The following is an 18,387-nucleotide window of genomic DNA, read 5'->3' as shown; positions in this document are numbered from 1 at the left end:
TCTCATTGAAACTTCAATAGTCGAGATTAAGTCTCTAACCAACAGCTAAGATTAAAACATGACTTGATCCGACTCCTATCTCACCCATATTCTAATTAATACCCATTAATATTTTAATTTTCCTAAGTTTAGACTTAGGAACCCCATTAAAAATATTAATTATTTTAATAAAATACAATCTGGGTGGAATATCAGAAAACGGCTTCTACGTTCTTCAGAACTCATGTGCCTCAGCCTCTCCACCAATTTTCATGGCTAGAGCACATCTGATGCTACCAAAATCTAACATGGATGAATACACTCGAGAATGGGAGACTTTAGCAACAAGAGTACCTGGATTATTAGAAACTCATCTCATTCAATCATACACCTCGAGACTTAAACCCCATCTACAAGTAGAACTTGAGTTTCATGACATTACGTTGATAGAAGCACCAAGACAAAAAGAAAAAGTCGCTGAAAAGAAATTTGACAAGATGTTGTGGTCAAAGGCTGAAAGGGTATATTCGAAACGAAGATTTCCCCAATCGGCGAACACGGATAACACAAAATATGTTCCACCACATCTTTGTGAAGGAGAAAAAATGAACATGGAAATGCAAAGGATGAAAGAGGGAAAATGAAAACACTATGGCAAAAAATGGGACCCTAAACATACGTGTGCTAAAGGAAAAGAGACCAAAAACCTGTATAAATGCAAAGCAACTAATGACTCAGACAGTGATGAATCAAACGTAGAAGAAGTCAAAGATTCCCTAGAATTCCCTCCAGAACTAGATGACGAAAGCATTCCGAAAATATTATTATCGACTATGACAGGTATATCACAACCCCAAACATTAAAATTAAAAGGACATATCAAGAAGAACAATGCAATGGTTCTGATCGATACCGATAGCACCCACAATTTTTTGGACTCAACCATGGTGAAGAGACTCAACATTGTCTTGTTTCCCATGCCCAACATGAAGGTTACAGTAAATGACGGTAAGAGAATTGAAAAGGCAGGGAAATGCCATAAAGTCAAATTATAGATTCAAGACTTTAATTTAGAATCTTTGGACTACACTGTACCATTAGGAAGAGTGGATGTGGTCTTAGGTATCCAATGGGTACAAACCCTAGGCACTTACTCTGCCAACCATCAAAAGCAATTTATAAGCTTTAAATGGGAACGGCAGAGGTACAGTTTATATGGATTTCAAGCACCTGAGAATCAAATCATATCATCATCCCAGATCATGAAAATGATTCGAAGAGGAGCACTAGCCTATGTAGTATAATGTCACCAATTAGAAATGTTAACTTCAAAATTGATCAGCGAAGAAGCACTAGAAGTACAAGAGTTAATCTAGAAGCATGAAAAAGTATTCCGAGACCAGCCCATGAAAATGCCTCCTAACAAAGAAATTGGGCATACAATACAAGTCAAAGCAAGATCAAACCCCATCAACATCAAACTGTATTGATACCCACATCATAAAAAAACGGAAATTGAGAGATTAAACCAAGATCTTTTAAAGTGTGGCATCATCTCGAAAAGTAAAAGTCCGTATGTTGCTCCAGTTGTATTGGTGCGGAAGAAAGATGGATCTTTCAGGTTATGCATTGATTATCGAGGGCTAAACAAAATAACAATTAAAAACAAGTTCTCAGTTCCCTTCATCAATGAAATGTTGGATGAACTACAAGGCGCTAAATATTTCTCAACATTGGACTTAAGGTTAGGGTATTACCAAATTAGAATAAAGTTGGAAGACATACCAAAAACTGTGTTCCGAACACATGAAGGTCACTATGAATTTAAGGTAATGCTTACTGGGTTAACCCATGCACCAACAACATTCCAAGCTACTATGACCGAGTTATTTTGTCCATATATAAGGAATTTTGTGTTAGTGTTCTTTGATGACATTTTAATTTGCAGTAAAACTTGGAAGGAGCACGTACAACATTTGGAGAAAATTCTTATGCTATTGGAAGAGCATCAGAACTATGCCAAGAAGTTTATAATCATTTTTATAACATTTCTCTCGGATGATTTCGATGATGACCAAGGTTAACTCCCTCCTCCTTCTGACAATTGCATCTTAGTTCAGGGAAGTACCCTGGTTTCTGTTTGTGTCTGAATTCGGGGATAGATGAAGTTTAAATAAAGTTCCCAAATGTAAAGAAATGACAAAATTCGCCAAAATGTTTGGCAAAGATAGTTAAACAAATTTCATTATAACTTCATATATTCAAATATAAAAAATAAAACATTTTATTTTTATTTTCAAAGTTAACCTAAAAGTATGTTAATACTAAACTAATGTTAAAACATCATTAAATTTTTCAAAAGTATGTCTATCTATCGATATAGGTATATATGTTTTCTTTTAATTTTTAAAGTTTAAGAACAAATGAATATTAACATTTTCTTTCATATTTTATTTCAGAAAAATTCTACCCGGTTAAATTCATCATTGTCTAAGATTCAATGAAATTTGTGCTTTTTAAGAGACAAAAAAAAACATCAGCAAATGTGATCACTAAGGTTCAAGCTATATTTGTTTATCGACACTCCTTTACTTTCTATGATTTCCCTTCTTGGGCTAACCTACTTGTACTGCTATGTTTCTAAGTTGTACTAAAATGGCTATGGAAACGGGGTTTAAAACGAATGCAATGAATTTTCAGAAAATATGGATACGATACGGCAACGAAACGGCATATGTGTGTGTGTGTGTGTGAGAGACAAAATAAAGCGTTCATATTAACATTCATCTTTTAGAATATAGATTCTATATTTAAAAATACATAATCATCATCATGAATTCCACATAAACAAATCATCATCATCAATTCAGCTTAAACATTGTCATCATCATTAGAGATTATTATAATATTCAACATATCATCAAGTTTTTGTTTCCAATTTCAATCATCAACACCATCACCAAAATTAATAATGCTAACTACACACTACATAGTACAAATTACAAAATTGAACTATGACTGGCAGTCTACTATCATATGACATATTATGGTATTCTATGTCTATTGTTCAAAAGTTTAAAATGTCATCATAACTTACATTTACATATCATCAAATATGTTTTTTATCCATGTAATTAAGATTCACATCATCATTTGGATCCTCTCCATGAGTGGGAGCATTGCTGCCATGTCCACTTGAAGATGCAATTATTGTTGCCTCCTCATCAAACAAATTCATATGAGCCATGGCATTCAAGGTCATATCGAAGTCAGTAAACTCTGGAAACAGATCCAAAACCCTTAAAAATGCCCGAAACGTTTCAAAAATAGGATCCTGCATTTCCAAAAAACGGAAACGCTTCAAAATTAGGATCTCGCGTTTCCAAAAAACTGAAACATTTACGTGCCATTTCTGTGCCGTATCGTGCCCGTTTCCGTTTCTGAAATGCCAAACGGCGTTTCCGGGCTTTGGGAGTGACATTTCCGGTAACTTAGCTATGTTTACATCATTTCATTTCATGCTACTTTTCGACTCTCTATTCATCTCATGTCATTTTTTAGGGATGATTTTTAAAAAGCATCCCTCTTTTGCTTGGCTGTTATCACTGTTTGTAGTCACCAGCCCCTTGACCTATTTTGGTCTTTAGCGCACATAAATACGAATTTCAATTTCAATTTTTCCTTGCAAATGTACCATCTTGCTGTTTAAAGTTTAAACACATAAGTTGATTAAGGATCTTTTCTTGCAAACCATTCATTCATATCTTCTATCAAGCATCCACACTAAATTAGTCGGTTAATCATGGGATTTTCTGAAAGAATATTGGACTCTGTAATTACTAATGACTGTTCATTAGACCTCTCTTTCTAATGAATTATATGAAACAACTATTGGATGAGGTTGTTGTGTGAGAATTAGAAACCATCCTCAGGAAATATCCATGGCTTGAGAAGAATAGTTTAAAGGTAAAGCATAATAAGAGGGTAAAATAATCTATAATGATCCTTAGGCGTTCCATTAAGAGGCAATAGATTTAGTAATTACTGATTAGAATCTCTCAAATTTTGTTATGAAACGACTATGAAAGACAATTTAAGATTTAATATGCATGTGAATAGGAAGGGCATTAGATACAAAGGTACAAAATGTCACTGTTGTCTTGACCACATTATTAATTGACGCATTTTCTGAATCCCTGTGGTCTTAATAATTAACCAATTTGTTCTTCCAGATGAACCATTCTGTGTTACTTTAGACTTCCCTATCTCCTAAGTACCACATCTCACATATAAGATCACAAAATATATTAATATTTATTTGATGGAGGAGAAAATGTTCTTGCATGTTTCAAGCTTATGCATTGGTTTATATTTGAGTTACCAGAGGAAACCCTAGCTTTTGAGCTGAAATTATTTGTATAATATCAGATTCCTCTTTTACAATATTGGGTTAACTCAATGTGTCATGGATTTTGGCAATCTAAAATATGTTTGTAAGTTCCAAGTTCTGCAGCAGTAAAGAGAACTAAAAGCAGCTTTCTCAAGGACCTTAATTGCATAATCTTTTAGAGTAGTGTTACCTCCTCAGGCACACTGACAGTGGCATTATCTGGAAAACTGCTGGCGACACCAAGCCATGCACAACAGTGTTGTGGCCGCCCCTCTGGGCCAAACATAGTATTGCGGAAAACCTGATCAAAGAGGAGCACAACAGAATAATCAACAAAGAAAATATACACTGAAAAGAAGATCAGTAAATATTTCTGTAAATGTCCCCAAGAGAATAGCAACACTTCTGTAAAACATAACAACATGAGAACTTACAACTGTCAAATGCTGGCGATAGTAGTATAGCTGTTTTACACAAGCATGTGTAGACAACTGGTCTTCGAGTTCATCAACACTCCTGCAAGTAAGAAGGATACGATTTGTTCTGAGATATTTTTGTGGATATTTTATGCAAATTAGTGGGTAAAAGGAAATTGTAAGATATGTTTGCCTCTGCAGATTTAAGTTTTCCCTTTTCCTTTTTCTGGTTTCCCTTATAGAGTGGAGGCAGCTAGGTCACAAGAGAAGGTTTACTCCATTAAAGGGCCCAAGGGCTTCTAGAGGGGCTTTTTGGGGTTTTGAGGAGTTTCTATGGGATCTGATGGCATTCGCTTGCCATATTTCATCATCTGCACAGCTTGCCTTTTGTTCTGTTGCATTCTGACAACTTTCGAAAAACGGGGTTATTATTGAGCCTAACTCAATTAATTACACTTAAGGTGGCATTCCAAGAGGAATACATGACAGAACACCTTAGTGCAATAGATGGTGGGAAGTGGCTTTCAGTGGCCTAAGGAGGGATGGTGTCCGATTTATCATTTTCCTGAATTTAAAAGGTATTTAGTTAAATTAAAGGAGGAAAAAAGTACTAAGTGATTAAAATAATAATAAAACATATCTATAAAAAGAGGAGGAGACCATTTGAAGACATCTTTGAGTTGAGTATTTTTTCCTAAGTTACCGGATCTGGCCCTCTGGGGTACAGGATCCACGGATCCACGGATCTGATCCGGATTCGGATCCGGATCCGCGTAAATACGCCCAAGAACCGGCACGTGGCGGATTAATATTTGTTAGAAACGGATGTTGAAATCTGGAAACGGATCCCGTGTCACTTTTCCGGATTTCTAAGTTTTTTTGCCATGTTTTTTTTACTTTGTAGACATTCGTGGTACATTTCCAAGGGTTTCGAACGCCGGACCTTGGCTTCAAGTTACACGATCTCCGGAATTTTTAAACGTGCAGAGTTTCGAGCACGCAGGCAGGGTTTAAAGTTGCCCTAGTTGCGGTGTTATGACCCATGACCCGAGCTTTTACGAGCTATTACGATTTTACGAGCTATATTTTGACTTATAGATTGAGATTTTAACATATAATTTTTTTGCTAATTTTTATTAATTAATTTAAAATTTAAAATGATATATAAAATTTATACAAACTTCAAATATATATATATATATATATGTTTTTAAGTTTAGTTTTGTCTTAATAAACTTAAAATATAGGTATGTATTTTTTAAATTATATTGCTTTTTATTTATAATTTAGTTTTTATTTATAATTTAGTTTTGACTTATAGATTGGAATTTGAGCATATATTTTTTATTTTAAAATATTTTTTTTTCTAATTTTTATTAATTAATTTAAAATTTAAAATGATATATAAAATTTATACAAATTTAAATATACATATTGATATATAGATATAATTTAAAATTTAATTTTGTCTTAATAATCTTAAAATATAGGTGTGTGGGCATAAACTAATGATGGTGTTTTATGAATGCAAACTTAAAAAACAACAATTTGTTAATTTGAAGAGATAATTAAAGATGAACTTGAATATATGGTAAAAGCACAAAATGAATGACAATGATTTAGCTTTATATATATATATATATATATAAATGGATGATTTTGTGTCTATTATTAATTTTATTATATTTTTAATATTATTATATTTTTTGTACTTGTCGTATCCTTGCCGTATCCAGATCCTGGATTTTCAAAAAACTAGCGAATCCGGATCCGGATCCGGATCCGTATCCGAATCCTGGTAACTTAGATTTTTTCTTGTGGAGAGGTTTGCAGAACCAGGAATTCCCACCTTCAGCAATAGCCCCAAGACGGAAACCCTCGGGTGATTCGGTGAAAGTGGGTGAGTACCCATCTCTCCCATTGGTGAATTCATCCAAAATTCATAAGAGAGCTTAGCCATTGCAGTTCAGTTCAGTTTTTGGAGGGTCAATGCAATATTGGAGCATATTCTTGTGGCCAACTTTTCCATCTTGGCTATATTAGTTGTATCAGTATGTAAAACCCAATTTATCTTTTATAATAAAAGTTGAGATTATTTTTGCTCATCGTATTGTTGAATTGTCGAACTCTATTTGTTATATTTTACATGGCAATGTTCTATTAAATGAATGAAATTTTATATGTAGCATTTTTGTTGAGTTAAATTCCAAGAATTTGCCAATCTTTTCTGTTTGGGATATTACAATGGTATCAGAGTTGGTTTTCCTACCAGCCTGAGGGGTTTAGCAATGAAAGATTGAACGAGAAATTTTAACAAGATTGAAACCCTAGCGCGAGCAAGCCAAAATTAATGTGCAATGCAAATCGACACCACTGGGGAAAGGATCACATGGATCTTTCATTGGGTGTTTAGTTGTGAAATCAATATTGCTTAATCAAGTCACAGTTGTGATTCGTCTCTTTATGCAAGCTAGAAAAACTGTTGTGGGATGAAATCCAGCGGATCTGGGTAGTCGAATTGTTGAGACATGTGGTTTCTTTATTTTGTGGTGTTCCCCACCAGCTGAGCCACTCTTCTTGTTGGTTGCATCTACAATCTGAGGGCTCATTACAGTCCAAGAGATCAATTTCTTTGTGGCAGGGAGAACTCACATTGAGAAAGTGTGTTGATCAACGTTCCTACGTCTGAGTAATCGATCTAGATGGCAAATGTCCAAGTCTGCACACAGGGGAGAAGTCCATTATGCGTCTGGCTGACGAATGAGAGAAGGGTCATTCGGTAGACGTGTTGAGAGTGTGGGCCAGACATCTGCAGGGTGAGCGGTTTCCTACGGCTGCAAGTGAATAAAGGCAACTCACGAAGAGGTAGCAAGTTGATTCAAGTTGCCACGAAGGTTGTAATGTAACCAGTACACAAGAGATAGATCACAGCCAAGCATCTCAGTGTGTAGCACAGCACTACCATCTGAGCCGAGCCATATCAAGGCGATCGCAAACATAAAAAGGAAGGTCGAGTGTTGTACGTGAACATACCAGTTTGTGGAGGTGCGCTTACAAGGTTGTTATCGACCAGAGTTTAGAGACAGCATGTGATTTGAAGCAATATTCTGCGAGTGACCTATGAAGGAGTGCAATGAATTCTGAATTCAATCGAGCATGGAATGAGGCGATCTAGCTCTATGTGGGTATGATTGGAGTATACAGTGATAATTTTGCTGATGAGCATGAGCATTCGAATACGAAGTATTGAACTGGTGCGATGACATTCAATGGACAATAATCTACATGAATTCCAAATCAACGTGTTCGAAAGCCAGCGTGGAAAGAGTGCAACCTATTTAAGCTGCATTGGGCCAAGGATCGAGCCACATTGACACAGTGATTCACAGGGCCCAGCATCTGTAACAAGAAAAGGTGTCGAAGTTCAAAACCAACAGTCAATTTATAAACCAATCCATGGGATGATTTTGAAACCTGCAATTTATATATTTCTGTAATATTGTGCATCGTTGATTGGGTGAGGTAGAGCATTGGTGTGGCCAAAGTCTGGAGTGGATGCCAAGAAGAATTATCCTTGAGCGTTGAATCTTCTAGCCATATGCATGTAGTCTGCAGTTGCCTGTGCCTTGTAATAAATTTGTTGTGTTGTTGGTGATCTAAGTTGGAGAGAATCGAGATTGTAATGTGTCATTCTTATTAAGGCCTACATATTATTAAAAGCTAAACAGAGACGTAATCCTAACTTGCTGCAAAAGGGCACACGGAATCGGCACACTCTAGCAAACAATCTTTTGAGAGCATGTGTTCAGGTTCCATCTAAGCGATTTAATAATACCAAGATTTTCTATTTTTTATTTTTTTTGGATTGCATGTTCATTTGTTCGTAAACTCCAATGTGTAATCTAAAGTAAACTTGTGGCGGTTTTGAGTAGAAAACTTATGTCTGTCAATAGTGCTAGTGTGCCCAAGGTTGAGTGGTGGTGTTGGAGTTTGTCTGATCTTGTTGCCATGTGAAGGGAATGTGTATGTTGGTTTGCTGCCACTGAGGTTGACAGTATGTTGTCAGCATGTGTGTGTCTTGAGAGCACATTGTTGTAGCTCTATTGCTATCAGTATTTGCCAAGCTAAGAGGGAGAGAGAAGGATTGCTGCTCAGTTTGACTAAGTAGTTTATGTTATAGAGCTAGGGTTCGAGGTTCTCATTCATTATTGTAGCTTTTGCATTCCACCATGTATTTGTCAATGCTAGTGGTTACCAGTTATGAATAGCATTGTTGAGTATTGGGTTGTGAGTTGGGAGAGTTTGTCAGTCAAAGTCATGTATAAAATAGCTTGGTGTACCTGTCATCATTAAACTAAATCATGGATAACACCTTCATAAATTCCCTTAACAAATTAGTAGCAACAAATAGTAGAACCTTTTCAAAGGGGATACGTGTTATTTTTCAGCAAGAGCAGCCAAATGATTTGCAGGAAGAACATGTGATGGGGCACAAACTCTTTGCACTTAGGACGGGTTTGAAATTCATGAGGGTTAAAGCTAAAGCCCATCTCAAATTGGAAGAACTAGACTCACTCCTTGTTAGTTTTTGTAGCATCGAATGTGTTCTAGCCTTGAAATTTTGTGGAGAGGCTAGAATGCATGAGATCTCCAAAACCCGAAATCATTTCTAGAAGTTCCGCCTAGAAATGACTTAATTAGATTATTAGTCAGTTTTTAAATATTTCCTAAGTCTAAACTTAAGGAATATGACTAATTAATCATAATTAATTAAGTTAAGGTGTGAATGTTCTAGAAACTCACACGGATCGACTTCAAGTTAATCTTAGTCATCGATTAAGATCTAATCTTGGTCGTTGAAGTCTCAACAAAGGATTATAAGAAGAAGTCGATGGGGCTTGGAGAAATCACTTGTGCAATTCGATTTCATGAGAAAATCAATTTCCTGAGTAGCAGCATTCAGTTGCCGGAGAGAGAGCCAAAGAAATCGAAGCAGTGAGAGAGGGGGCAGGGACAGTGAAACCAGAGGAAGGATTCCAGTTCTGCTTATTGCATTTGCAGAGAGGCAGAGAAGCCACAGTGAGCCTGACGTAGAGCAGCACAATAGCTTCTACTAGAGGTCAGGAGAGACGTTTTACCAGACAACAGTTGATCAAACGGCTTGAGGAGAAGTTGTCCCAAGATGAGTGCAGTGGCAACTGCGCTAGGGTGACGCAGTGACTGTGCAAAGGCAGTTTGGATGACTCAATTTGAGCTGAGGTCAGCGCACAGATTTGCCTGTGGAGTGAGGAATTTCTCCTCAATAGATAATTTTGCCAGTATTTCTCTGTAGGTTGTCAGTTTCGGCATCCAGTTGTACTCAGATTATTTCACTATTACATAATAATAAAACCCTCAGCTGCTGCACCGGTTTTCCCAGGGACATTGGTCCAAAAATAACTATGTTATTTTATGTGTGTGTGCTAGTATTTCTTCCAGTGTTTATTTCTTCCGTAGTTTAATTGTGTAGGTTGCAGTGTGATTGATACAGTATTTATTGTATCAAACAGTAAATAAATTGAGAAGAATTAATTTAACAATTAGGAGAATTATTTCCAGTTCCTGCAATAGGAATCGAGTTTTCGGTTTTTCACATGGTATTAGAGCACAGATGATCAGCCGAAGAGCTTAGTAGCAAAGGAAGAGGGAGTTCCGCCATTCATTGAGGAGCAACAGGTCGAAACCCCAAAGGCAGCGCAGTCACCTTGCCCAAGAGGTCAAATTCTTAAGGAGAACTGATTTCTCTGAGAGAGGGACAGAAAAATTCGATCTCTCTAGATTGACGGTTTCTAGACGCAGAGGGAGTAGCCAGTATTTTTTGCAACACAAATCTCTAGCTGGACGCAGCAGTTTGCTAGAGAAGAACTAGCGTCGGGAGGAAGAAGAGCACACACTAAGGGAAAAATTTCCTCAGGGAACTTCTAGTCTCAAGAAGTTTGATTTCCCCTGCAGATCAGCAATCGTTGTGAGCAGAGTTTCTCACTCCAGAAGGGACTGCTAATAGCCTAGCAACAATTGAGCAGAAGGCAAGAGGATATTTTCGACATCATCTGAGATGGCCACTACCGGACTACAAGATCAAGACAGGTTGGACGGTGCTTCAAACTATGTCATTTGGAAGGCAAGGATGTCCTTCCTTCAGGATGAATATGGCATGAAGCCATTTATAGATACAATGGTAGCTATCCCCACGGGTGCAAATCGGCGAAAGGAGTATAGAAAGGAGATCGCGAGGGCGATTAGATTGATCCTTGATTGTGTCCCGGATCATGTTGTATCACACATAGCGGCCAAGGGAACGGCCAAAGAGATGTGGGATACACTTTCCACACTGTACCAGGGCACTTCCGAGCAGTGGAAGACGTACTTAGAGGAGATGTTGAGATGCACCAGGATGCAGAAAGGGGAACGCATAGACCCCTTCCCCACCAATATTCAAGAGATCCAAGACCAGTGTGAAAATTTTATCTCTGCAGCAGCTGATTTATTTTTCCTACTTATTCCACAATAAGTTATTTATGAAATTACTTCAATAAACATTAAAATAAATATTGCTACAGCTATCACACCGCAATACAGAAACAAACATATGCACAAGCATTAACACATTGACACAGATATTTTGGACAACAGTCCCTGGAAAAACCCAATGTGGGAAAACCGGTGCAGCAAGGGAGGATTTTATTATTCAACAATTCTTCTGTACAACAGGGTGCCAAACTGGCTTACCCACAGAGAAAAATAATTCTCTAGCACTTCTCCCAATCCCAGCATTAGCACGACTGACCTCTGCATGGCTCTCAAACCCTTTGCGTTAGCCCCTGCTTAACTGCATCAGCCCTTGGCCTCTCTACGTCACTCACGCAGGCCCAACAAGTGACTGCACAATCTGCCTTTGCGTCTACCTGAGAAGCCCTGCGTCTGCCTCTCCTGCCACAGCGCTGATCTCCAGTGGCTGATCCTGCCTCTCTGCTCTGTACTTGCTGCCTCCTGACTACTCACCATACCACTGGTTCAATTTCTCAGCTAACCCCGCTCCACAAATTGAACTAACTCGTCTCCCTTAGTGTGTTCTCCAAGTGACCCTCAAGCCTCCTCTTATACTTTTCTCGTTGACAAATCAACGGTCGAGATTAAGTCCATAATCAATGGCCAATATTAAGTCCATAATCAACGGTTAAGATTAGATTTGGCTTGATCCATGACTTTTGGACCATTCTAACACAGTTTTATATTAATACACATTAATGTTTTATTTTCCCTAAGTTTAGACTCAGGGACTCCATTAAAAATATTAATTATTTTAATATCTCCCAAACTATTTAGAATCTGCCCAAACCCTTTCTAGGTATTCAAGATTTCATGTGCCTTAGCCTCTCCACCAATTTTTGTGGCTAAAGCACAGCCGATGCTACCCCAAATAAACACTCCCTCTTAGCGAGGAATGTGCTCTAGTAATAATCCTCACTGAGCATCACTCTGATCATCTGGCATCGGTCCCTGTGCTGATGCTAGGCCTGCTACCCAACATCCTCTGCATTGCTGCATCCTGTACTGTTACTCATGGCTCTGCGACTGCCACTGCTGCATCTGTACAACAACTCCCTCTGCATTCGTGTTGTTGTTGGTCCTTTCTCCCAACACTGCATCCGCACTGCAACTCCCTTTGCATCCTTGTAGTTATCACTCCCATTTCTGCTACTGAAACAGGTTCTTTACCATCCCATCTTGTCCCTGAAGTAGTCAAATTTTGTCCTTCCAAGGGCCTTGATGAGGATGTCCGCCACCTGTTCTCTTGTAGGAGTGTACCTCAACTGTACAACTCCTCGTTACACACAGTCCCTGACAAAGTGATATCGGATATCAATATGCTTCGACCTATCATGAAACATTGGATTCTCAGAGAGCTTGATGCAACTCTGATTATCACACATGATCCTGGTCGCCTCCATATTCCTTCTGAATAGGTTCACAAGCAGTTTTCTAAGCCATATGGCCTCACACGAAGCTATGCTTGCCGCCATATATTCTACCTCAGATGAGCTCAGAGCCACGGACTTCTGTTTCCTACTGCACCAGGAGGTCATTCTTGATCCAATGTTGAAACAGTACCCAGAGGTACTTTTCCGATCCACTAAACTTCCTGCCCAATCTGCATTAGTAAATCCACTCAATTTGATATCCTTAATCCTGGTGTACAAGAGTCCATAATCAATTGTTCCTTGTAAATACTTGAGAACATGTTTGGCTACCGCCTAGTGTGCCCTCTTCCGTTCCACCATGAACTGACTGAGGGTGTTGACAGAGTAGCAAATGTCTGGCCTGATATTGACCAAATACATCAAGGACCCTATGAGCTGCCTGTACAATGTGGGATCGACATCCTTGTCTTCTGATGCATCAATCTTCTTCCAGTTCGTGATCATTGGCATAGCCATAGGTCTACAGTCCTCCATCCCAAATCTTTTCAGGATTTCTGTAGCATACCTCCCTTGCCCAAGGAAGATTTCTCCCTTCTGCTACCAAACTTCCAACCCTAGGAAGTAGTGCATCGTCCCAAATCCTTCATATCGAATTGTGTGGCTAGATTCTTCTTACAGTCCCCAATGAGTCTAGATGATCCTGTCAAAAAGAGATCATCCACATACAATACTAAGATTAGCGACTCGTTCTCTACAACCAGATAGTAGAGATTCGGATTCGCGTCACTCTTGACAAACCCCATTTTCTGCAAGTAACCATCTATTCGACCATACCATGCTCTTGGTGCCTGTTTCAACCCCTACAAGGCTTTCTTCAATCTGCATACATGAGACTTCTTCTCATGAGTTTCAAAGCCCTCTGGTTGTTCAATGTATCCCTCCTCTTCTATTACCCCGTTCAGAAATGTCGTTTTGACATCCATCTGATGGATCTCCCATCTCATCTGGGCTGCAAGAGATATCACGGTCCTAATAGATGTATATCTGGCTACTGGGGTGAAGGTCTCCTCATAGTCAATCCCTTCCTTTTGAGCATACCCCTTAGCCACAAACCTGACCTTGTATTTCTCAACACTATCGTCTGCAGCGTATTTGATCTTGTAAATCAATCTTGAACCCACCACTAATCTGTCTTAAGGTCTTGGCACCACCTCCCAAACATCGTTTACCATTATGGACTTGTATTCTTGTACCATCGCATCTAGCCAAACCTGATGTTGAGTTGCCTCCTTAAAACTGGCAGGCTCTCCATCCTGAGCTACCAATGTCTGATATCTATCTGCTTGTTTTCGCTCCCCCTTATTGTTTCTTGGAGCACCGACGAAGTCCTCTACATCTCGCAGAATCTGACGGAGTTCCTTGCTAGTTCTTACTCTGCTAGCAGGTGCTTCTGTTCGCTCCTCCTCCTCATCCTAAGAATCTTCCTATCCCGAGGAATAATTCTTTACTTCTGTTGGTTGAAGAGGATTAACCAACGGCTCCTCTTTCGACTGCTCCTCAGAAGGCATCTCGCGAGATCTTATGAAAGCTCTATCCTCCATGAACTTTACATCTCGTCATACTACTACCTTCCTGCTCCCTGGAAGATAGATTCTGTATGCCTTAGCATTCTCGCTATATCCTACCAAATATCCCTTTTCCGCAGTCTAATCCAGCTTCTTCCTCTTTTCTTCGGGTATGCAGCAATATGCTAGACTCCCAAATATCCTGAAATGACTAACTTCAAGTGTCTTCCCTGTGAAGATTTTCTCTGGAGTAATCTTGCCCACTGCCCGATGAGGAGTCCTGTTCTAAACATAGACTGTTGTGTTGCATGCTTCTACCCACAGGAATTTTGGCATATCCTAATCATACATCATGGCCCTAACTGCTTCTACAATAGTCCTGTTCTTTCTTTCTGCTACCCCATTCTGCTCCGGATTATATGGAGTTGTCCACTCTCTTCTGATGCCCTCCTTAGCGCAAAAATCAGTGAAGTCCTTATCGACATATTTTCCACCATTATCTAAGTGCAGAACTTTTATTTTCTTCCTAGTCAGATTCTCCACTAAGCCTTGAACTCCTTGAATCAACAGAAAACCTCATCCTCGGTTTTCAGAAAATAAATCCAAGTTTTCCTCGAGTGGTCATCAATGAAGGTAAGGAAATACTCGGTACCACTGAGAGCTTTGACGGACATAGGTCTGCAAATATCAGAGTGTATCAATCCTAATACACTCTTGGCCGTGTGTTTGATCCTAGGAAATGTTGCTTTGGCATACTTTCCTAGAACACATCCCCTGCATACATCATCTCGTTCCGTACTCAGATCCGGAACTCTTATTACAGTGCTCTTGAGAATTCTCAGAGCTCCATGGTGTAAGTGACCCATTCTTCTGTGCCATAGTTCATTCAAGTCCTTGTCTCCATGACTGCCTATTAGCGCCATTGGTGACTCTAGTTGCAATCTATACAACCAATTACTTTTGATCCCGATCTGCACTTTCTTTTTCCATCTCGGGTGTTTGACGTATACCTTCTCCTTGATAAAGTAGACGTCATAGCCCTTGCCTTGTAGTTGCGACATGGAAAGTAAGTTCATCCCCAATCCTGGTACATGTAGTACATTTGTAGCATGGAATCGTTCTCCTGATTCTGTTTGAAAAACTATGGTACCCTTCCCTACTGGAGTACACTTTGCCTTGTTCTCTATGGTGATCTGAAAGTTCATCTTTTCTTCTCAATAGTCTGAGAAAAACTGTGATTCCCGTCATATGGCACGAAGCTCCACTGTCTATATACCATACCTTTGATGATGCAACACTAGTCATACACGCTACTTCTTCTTCCAACCTAAAAGCCAACATAGAGAAATCAAAATCTCTTTCTCTGGTGCAATCTTCAAAAAATATGTGTGAGTCCCCTGACGTTAATGCCTCTGCGTCGTGGTCTCAACCCATAAATGATTTTCCTTTTCTGTCTCTGATCACTTGCTCTGATACCATGTGAAAATTCTATCTCTGCAGCAACAGATTTATTTTTCCTACTTATTCCACAATAAGTTATTTATGAAATTACTTCAATAAACATTAAAATATATATTGCTGCAAATATCACACTGTAATACAGAAACAAACATATGCACAAGCATTAACACATTGACACGGATATTTTTGACAACAATCCCTGGAAAAACCCAATATGAGAAAATTGGTGCAGCAAGGGAGGATTTTATTGTTCAGCAATTCTTCTGTACAACAGGGTGCCAAACTGGCTTACCCACAGAGAGAAATGTTGATTTGGGGTAGCATCGGATGTGCTCTGGCCACGAAATTTGGTGGAGAGGTTGGGGCACATGAGCTCTCCAATACCCAGAAAGGGTTTGGGCAGATTCTAAACAGTTCAGGAGATATTTAAATAATTAATATTTTTAATGCAATCCCTAAGTCTAAACTTAGGGAAAATAAAATAAATGTGTATTAATATGAAACTGTGTTGGAATGGTCCAAAAGACATGGATCAAGCCAGATCTAATCTTAGCCATTGATTAGGGACTTAATCTCGGCCGTTGATATGTCAACGAGAAAAGTATAAGAGGAGGCTTGAGGGTCACTTGGAGAGTGCACCAAAGTGATCAATCATTCTATTCTCTATAGTGGGGTTTGCTAAGAGAGATGGAATCAGTGATTGGAGTTGCAGCTGAGGAGCATTGAGTACAGAGAGATAGAAAGGCAGAGATAGTGTAGAGTGACACAGTAGCAGCGAGAGCTCACGCAAGGCCACGCAAAGGTAGCCAGGAGTTGTGCAGAGCTTCAGAGAGGCCAGCGTTGCTGACGCAGAGGGCCAGAAGGCTGACGCAAACCCATTTAGGGTGATGCAGGGCCAGCGCTGGGCAAAGGGGCTAACGCAGTCTAGAAAGGCAAACGCTGGGGTTTTTGGGGCAGATTGGAGCTAAGGAGCTACGAGAAGGTGTTTCCAGGGTTTCAGCCGGGATATTTGTCTCAAACTAAGAGGTATTACTACCAATAAAATTCTCTGTTGGGTAGGCCAGTTTCGGCACCCAGATTGTACTCTGATATTGCTTAATAATAAAACCCTCAGATAGCTGCACCAATTTTCCCACATTGGGTTTTTCTGGGACATTGGTCCAAAAATAACGGTGTCATTTGGTGTGATTGTTTATGTTTCCTTCAGTTGTTGATCTGTAATATGTTGAGCATGCACTAGTGTTTATTTTCAGTATTTACATTGTAAATAAATTGTTAAGTAACAGAACAAGTAGGTAGGAATAAATCAGATAAAGTGCATGGAGGGTTTCTAACTAGTAGACTTAGAAACTTCAACATGGTATCAAAGGGTGATTCCAAATCACAGGAAAACTGAGGACATCAGCCGAGGGGAGCAATAGCAATAGAAAACAGTTGTCCCGAGTGACAGAAGTTGTTCCTAGTAGAGCAGCAACAAGGGAAGAGTGACGCAGTGCCTGTGTCATCAAGGGTCAGCGAGGAGGAGGTAGCGGAGAGGCCAATGGAGGCAAAGGGAGGCTCACTCAAAGCCATGCAAAGGGCCAGAGGGGTGTGATGCAGTTGGCTGAGGAGGCTGAGTTGCTAGTGGCAGGATTGCGCAGAGCCTAGGAGCTCTCACCTTTACGGTGCTGGGGTTTAGGAGGCTGTGGGTAAGTTGCAAAGTGGAGCTGGTGGGGTACTGTAGTCAAAACAATACTTAACAGGGCAAGGCCAAGGTAGAGGGAGTTGCTGCCGAAGCGGATTTCTAGCCAAGGAATCCGGATCAGTGTTGTTGTTGCACAGACGATCAGAGAGGGGCAACTTGATGTTGGCAGAAGGATTTCTAGGTGAGAAATCGGGACTCAGAGGGAGTCCAAAAGAGAACTTCCAAACAGGAAGTAGAGAGACTCAGCAGGAGTCGAACCGAGAACTTCCAGACGGGAATTAGAGAGACTCAGCAGGAGTCTAACCGAGAACTTTCAAACAGGAAGTAGAGAGACTCAGCAGGAGTCGAATCGAGAACTTCCAGACGAGAAGTGGAGAGACTCAACAAGAGTCAAACCGAGAACTTCTAGGCAAGAAGTAGAGAGACTCAGCAGGAGTCAAACAGAGAACTTCCAGACGGGAAGTAGACTCAGCAGGAGTCGAACCTAGAACTTCCAGGTGGAAATTAGAGAGACTCGGAGGCAGTGTTGCACGAAGCGCCTCCCCCCCCCCCCCCCCGGTTCCAAGCCCCGAAGCGCGTCCCGTACGGAAGCGCCTAGGAAGCTTGGCCGGAAGCAGCGCTTCCGAATTCGGACGCGCCGCTTCGGCTTTTTTAGCCGCTTCCTGGAAATTTGGAAGCGTTGTACGGAAGCGCCGCTTCCGAAGCGCGCTTCGTACGGCGCTTCGGGCGTCGGAAGCATGGCGCTTCGGAGGAGGAAGCATACGCTTCCCAGACGCTTCCGTACGCTTCCCAAACGCTTCCGTACGCTTCCAAAAAAGCTTCCGGAAAAGCATTTAGAAAATCGTTTTTTTTTTCAATTTTTTTTTAAATTTTAGGTGAGTTTGCTTGTTGGGGGTGGGTCCACCTTGGGTTAGGGTGACAAATGAAGGCA

The 18,387-nt window shown here is 39.9% G+C and overlaps 1 protein-coding gene across 2 annotated transcripts in view; it reads right to left on the bottom strand.

Moving 5' to 3' along the window:
• The window catches only part of GRL (transcription activator), a 380,056-nt gene that overhangs the window by 39,494 nt on the left and 322,175 nt on the right, over positions 1-18,387 (bottom strand). For both annotated transcript variants that reach the window (XM_089373054.1, XM_089373053.1), the window contains 2 exons: positions 4,804-4,885; positions 4,560-4,670 (listed from right to left, as the gene is read on the bottom strand). In XM_089373054.1, the coding sequence (XP_089229180.1) occupies positions 4,560-4,670; positions 4,804-4,885 (193 nt within the window). The remainder of the gene's footprint in view (positions 1-4,559; positions 4,671-4,803; positions 4,886-18,387) is intronic.

Source organism: Pinus tabuliformis, chromosome 8, assembly GCF_031772625.1.
Source record: "Pinus tabuliformis cultivar Carrire ecotype Pingquan chromosome 8, CPIR1, whole genome shotgun sequence".
In the NCBI taxonomy this organism is placed as follows: Eukaryota; Viridiplantae; Streptophyta; class Pinopsida; order Pinales; family Pinaceae; genus Pinus; species Pinus tabuliformis.
This window is presented reverse-complemented; position numbering and strand designations above follow the sequence as displayed.